The sequence below is a fragment of the Anarrhichthys ocellatus genome, unplaced genomic scaffold (genome assembly GCF_004355925.1).
Source record: "Anarrhichthys ocellatus isolate YVR2014 unplaced genomic scaffold, GSC_Weel_1.0 scaffold1598, whole genome shotgun sequence".
NCBI lineage: Eukaryota > Metazoa > Chordata > Actinopteri > Perciformes > Anarhichadidae > Anarrhichthys > Anarrhichthys ocellatus.
Window position 1 is genome coordinate 1 of NW_022281572.1, and position 6337 is coordinate 6337.

The 6337-nt window shown below is 43.8% G+C and overlaps 1 protein-coding gene across 1 annotated transcript; it reads left to right on the plus strand.

Moving 5' to 3' along the window:
- Positions 1 to 3568: 3568 nt before the first annotated feature.
- LOC116377718 (calpain clp-1-like) lies at positions 3569 to 6126 on the plus strand. The gene is made up of 3 exons (XM_031839423.1): positions 3569 to 3638; positions 4178 to 4375; positions 5868 to 6126. The coding sequence occupies exons 1-3, from the start codon at positions 3599 to 3601 to the stop codon at positions 5906 to 5908; spliced, it is 279 nt and encodes a 92-aa protein (XP_031695283.1). The 5' UTR covers positions 3569 to 3598; the 3' UTR covers positions 5909 to 6126.
- The last annotated feature ends 211 nt before the right edge of the window (positions 6127 to 6337 follow it).

A 6337-nucleotide genomic window follows, 5' to 3' on the forward strand; every position in this document is an offset into this window, starting at 1 on the left:
TGGACACTAGAGAGAATGCAGCTTTAACACATGAAGCTTTGAAGACCGGAAGTTGTTTTGAAGTTACTGGTTTGGTAACATTTCTCAAAGTGAACTGTCCCTTTAAATAATTCATCTTATGAACATAATTTGCAGCAAACAATCACTGAACCTGTTGATTTTGACGTGATTTATTAAAATTAATTCATGAATATGAATAAAAACACAGGTTTTAAACCCGACATCTTGATATGTAACATCAATTCTATTATGAATCAGCTTGTTACATCTTGTTGTAGATGAACTGTGTCTGTGACTGAATCCTTTGGAATAACTGAGTTTGAACCATAATTGCCGGTAAAGCAGAATATTTGTTGATGTTTTCCACTAAACCTCCTCTGATACTTTACTGCAGCAACATCGACAACAAGACATGCAAATCAGGACCATGCAAACACTCTCATCCCTCCCCTTTGCTCTACTCACCCATTTTCTCTGCAATCCATTTAGAAGCCATCTCTGTCTGTCTGTCTCTCTGTCTCTCTCCCAGTCCGTCTCTCCGTCTGTCTGTCTGTCCGTCTCTCTCTCTGTCTCTCTGTTGTCTCTCTGTCTATCTCTCCGTCTGTCTCTCTGTCTCTCTGTCTATCTCTCCGTCTGTCTGTCTGTCTCTCTGTCTCTCTCTGTCTGTCTGTCTGTCTGTCTGTCTGTCTGTCTGTCTCTCTGTCTCTCTGTCTCTCTCTCCGTCTGTCTGTCTGTCTCTCTGTCTCTCTGTCTGTCTATGTGATGAGAGACCTCAATGTGTCCTCTTGCAGGTGCAGGTGAGACTGAAGCCTTCGTCTCTTTTGGTCGACGCCCCTCTCAGGTGTCCCTCCCCGTCCTGTCGGGTTCCACCGGTTCCACCGGTTCCACCGGTTCCACCGGTTCCACCGGTTCTGCGTTCACCTGATCCAGAGTCAGAGTAAAGCGATCTGTTTGTGTTGCTGTGGAGACAAACAAAGTACATTTACTCACGTTCTAGTACAATCTGGAGTATTTCTATTTTCTGCTCAATGTACTTCAGAGGGACATATTGTACTTTTAAACTTAATTTAATTCAATAGTTATTTGACAGATTCAGAGTATTAATGAACTGACACATGACGATGTGTAATTATAGATCATAAAGTCATTAAATCTGTAAAGTGATGAACACAACGACGCCAGTACTTTTGTACTTTTATTGAAGTAAAGTTTTGAGAGCAGGACTTTTAGTCGTCACAGAGTATTTCTCTGGTGGTAGTAGTACTGCAGAATGTGTGAGTTCTGTGCTGAAGAGCAGGTTAGTCGTATTTCAGTGAGACAATGAGAACAATGTGAGGAGTCTGTGAAGAAAACATGACTCATCACTGCTGTGAGTACAAGTACCTCAGATGTATACTTATGTACAGTACTTGAGTCTTTCTCACTATATTTATCTGACAGCTTTAGTTTCTTTACAAATTTATATTTTTAAACACAAAACACATAAAACTAAGATGTTTTGTTCTATTTTAAACTCTCCAGCTGAGAATACTAGTTGAATGGTTTCATGCGTCACATTTAAACCTGTTAGTGACGCAGAGACTCGAGTATCTGTTGAACGGCTCCAAGTCATCGTCATCATCTATCACCTGCACCCAGAATGCACCTGTGAAAACACCTGTAACCAATCAGATCACTCAGACGTCAGAGCTTTACCACTATGGAGACTAAGCAGACGTAGAAAAACACAAAGTACCTCACATTTGCACTGGCAGAATATTGGGTTAATGTACTTATATTCCACCCTTTTGGTCAAATCTGAACCGTATGAACAGAAGATAAACATGACATTACATTACAGTCATTCAGCAGATGCTTTCATCCAAAGCCACTTACAATAAGTGTATTCAACATATTCAAGAGAACTACTAGTCACCAGAAGTCATAAGTGCATCTCCTTTAATCAACCATCTAAGAGCATAAACCAGAGCAGAAGTACAGAAACAAACTAGTATGAATACAGTAAGTGGTGAGTGGAAGGCTCAGGGTAGGCCTTCTTGAAGAGGTGAGTCTTCAGCCTGATGAAAGATGGGCAGCGACTCTGCTGTCCTGACATCAGTGGGGAGTTCATTCCACCACTGTGGGGCCAGGACAGGAAACAGCCGCGACCGGGTCGATCGGCCGTAGGGACCTCTGAGCGACGGGGCAACCGATCGCCCCGAGGTTTTGTCCAGGTTGAGCTTGAGGTGGTGTGTCGACATCCACTTTGAGATGTCAGCCAAGCACGCAGCGATGTGTGCCTCCACTTGAGTGTCACCGGAGGAAATGACAAGACCAGCTGGGTGTCATCGGCATAACAATGGTAAGAGAAGTCATGCGAGCGAATAACACAACCCAGAGATGTTGTGTAGAGCGAGAAGAGAAGGGGGCCCAGGACTGAGCCTTGTGGAACCCCCGTAGTCAGCATGCGTGTTTCCGACACGGCCCCCCTCCGTGTCACCTGGTAGGATCGACCTGTCAGGTAGGATGCAAACAGGGAGAGTGCAGAGCCTGAGACGCCCATCCCCTCGAGGGTGGAGAGGAGGATCTGGTGGTTCACCATGTCAAACGCCGCAAACAGGTCCAGGAGAATCAGGACAGAGGAGAGAGAGGTCGCTCTCATGGCGTGAAGCGACTCCGTCACCGCAAGGAGGGCTGTCTCAGTCGAGTGACCCACCTTGAACCCGGACTGATGGGGCTTCATCAGATAAAACGCTTCATCAGATGAAGTGTTTCATCTGATGGAGGACAAACTGTTCTCAGAAACTAAAATGTGTTTCTGGAAACATTGAAGTCGACTCAGTGACAGAATCTGGATTAACTTTTAATCAGCACTGCAAAGTTTGAGATTTTGTGACTCGGATTTTGTTGAGGTCGAGTCGTGATTTTGTAAACTCAGCTGCCATCGATGATCGGTGATGTCGCCGAGTCGCATCCGTGGATTTCTTTAGAGAAGGAATCGGATCGGTGGACTTCACAGAGAGAACACTACATACAAGAACTAGAACTATGTATTTGTTATGGTACATTAGCTGTCAAGGTGAGAAATACTCCAGAAAACACTGCGGTAGTAGTACTCGCACTAGTACATCTTGGTTTATGGCTGATTGTGACGTCACTCCTACAGACACGCCCCTTCACGGCGGCTTTTCACCTGTCCATCACAGACATGTTCTGACTGCAGCTCCGATCTTTGCACGAGGTGATGAATGTGACACATGAACAGATCGACCTGTTTAATCTCTCTTTGTTTGAGGGCCTCTATGTGATCATGAGTACAGGTGATTATTGTGGTGAGTCATGCTGCCTTCTTTAAATTCTTCTTTAGGGATGTAACACACACACACACACACCTGTGTTCACATGTAAACTATAGATGTTCTGCTGCAGTGATGTCTCAGACCTGTGAGACTGGCCCGCCCTGAAGCCACACCTAATTCTTGAACAGGGCGAGACCACAGAGAGGCTCACCTGCAGAGACCTCAGGACAAACTGCCTCCATAAGCCCCGCCCTCCTCCATCCTTAAAAAACAGTCAACACACACTCGAGGCAGCGCAGACCGACAGATCACCAGCAGATATGGACAAAATGATCGCAAAGATGGTGGGAGACACAGCGGGTGAGTATCATTAGAAACTATCACGTTTGAGTTTTTAAGAAGAAGTTTGAGTTTGTTTCCTCTCGACTGGACGCGTTTCAAACAGAAAGCAATCATTCAGTGTAAAGTGTTCGTATCTTTTATTCAACATTCACACGTTTGTTTTACAATCTGAGTAGAAGGGGGACAAGCTAAAACACAACGTGCAGCATATATGGATTATTATGTGGAGCAATGATATGTTTTCTAATTAAAATGATTAGAATGAAGACAGAATATGTTGGTTCTTGTTAGATTCACGTTCCAGTGTTTATGATCTGAGCCGTGAAGGTTTGTAGATTATCGTCATGCAGAAACACTCTCAGCTCTACATCTGGATTCAGATGGTTCTACGTCCGCCTCCCTCCGGTCATGTTCAGGATGTGTTATTCCTCCAGTATTAAATTAACACAGCGTCAGTCAGGTGACCAAACATCTGCTCCAGGCCGGTTGAGTATAAGACAGAAACCCGGTCCCACCTTTATATGGTGACCTCACTTAACAGATGTTTGTTTCTGCAGAGGATGCGGTGAAGGGCGTCATGAACAAGGTCCTGGGTAACGAAGGGCAGGAGGAGGAGAAAGGAGGGATGGACAAGGTGATGTCAATGGTTGGTGGAGGGGGCGGAGGCGACGGAGGCTTCGGCCTCAGAGACGCCCTCTCGATGGTTGGAGGAGGGGGCGATGACAAGAAGGAGGAGGGAGAAGGAGGAGGAGGAGGTGAGTACTTCGGTCTGGTGGAATTGATTGGTGATTGGATTTGAGTAACATTTTGGTGAAACCACGAGCTGATCAGTCAGTTCCCCGTTTTTCACTTCCCAGAATGCTGCGCGGGAAGACCTGCCCTCTGCTTCTGATTGGCTACTGGCTGCAGAACGCTAACGTTAGCCTAGCTTTGATGCTCAGGCTGGTCTCATCCAGCTATCGTAGCAAAAAAGCTACGAAAAAAATGTATTTGCAAAATTTGAAAAGACTGTATTCACGTAATTCGTGTTCCTGGACTTTCGTAGAAAAACGCACGAGAAATTAAGAGTAACTTTTTGTAGGAAATCATATGAACCATTGTTTGAGGATACTTTGTGACATAATGCATTTAATATACGCAATCTATGCCTCTGATTTTATCAAAGTGAATTTAATGCCGAAATAGCAAAACTACAATAAAAAAGTCTCTCCTCCTGGGCCTATTTAGTTCAAAGCACCAGTTAGCATTATAGCTACAGGCTAATGTTAGCGTTTAGCAGCCAATCAGAGGCGGAGTAGGGACGGGGCTTCCGGCAATGGCATTCTGGGTAGGCTCGCCTGCACATGTGCAGAACGGGGCACTGACGAGGGCTCCACACTCGAGCAATGACTGACAGGAGTCGAGCTGCAGAACTCTGACAACATTCAAGGTGGAAAATTACCGGATATTTATGGGAATGAGATGTAAATAAGGGTTCGGCTGCGTTCACTGTCTCATGTTACAGACACAAACCTTCTACCGTCACCAGCAGGCAGAACGGCAAAACATCGACAATTTAGCTGAGATTGACTTTAATTAAATGTGTTAAAAGTCTTGTTGAACAACAACAACAAACATTCCCCTTGACCCCCTCCAAAATAAAAGACTATTCTTGACTGCACGACTCTGACGCCTCCTCGTCTCTTCCTTGTGAATGTGATGCTGGTTAATCATGTGATGGAGGAGCGCTGCTCAATGCAGAACAGGTTACACTTCAATGATCGTACTTTTATCCAAAACATGCAAAAATAACTATTATGTTCTATGCCTATCATCCCCCTAAAATAAATGTACTTTTAAATAGTTAGATTATTACATTGAATATATATATTTCTAATTATTCACGGTCTTAACTTCCTTTGAAAATGTTCCCTTTGCAACTCTAACAATTAAAACGACAACTGTGTGAACGTATTGTCCCGTTAGCGACAAAGCTAAGCCAGCGAGCTAGTGGGTTCACACACTGACTGTTCAGCTCGTTAGTTTACGTCTTCAATAATGCACAGCGTGCTATGAGCTACATGCTAACGTGCTCACAAGCGTAGCATCCAGAATGTTGAATGAACCACGTTTCATCATCATCATCCAGCACATCGTAGTTGTTGACATGTTTCAGTCTGGATATTAATATGATTATGTTTCTGTTGAAACACATGTGGGCTCATGTGGTATGTATTTTAATATTCTCTTGTCTTCCTCTCACTTTAGTCTCAGGTTTGATGGGTGGAATCGGCAACTTCCTTAAGTAGAGACCCTGCAGACCACATCCTGAAGCATCAGCTCCAGTCCATCACACCTCCACCTGCTGACTGGTGGAGAATCACTGCTTTCAATGTTTACTAATGATTTGGAACTCTTTAAACTAATGTTACGTACAAGTTCTACACCATGAGAATGTACTGACAATGATCTGTTGTAACTTTACTGAAGTGGGTTATTACTTGGAACAATAAATATCTACTGTCACCTGGAGACGACCGGTCGTTTGTGTCATTCATTTAATATCTCCAGAGAAAGTCCAAAAGTGAATAAATAAATATATATATATAAGCATCCCCTGCTTTATGGTGTGTTTGACTCTAAATGGACCATAATGTACAAAATGAACATCATGCTGTATTGAAGAAGACTTGAAACTAGAGATTGAGACCATAAACTCATGTTTACAATGTTTACTG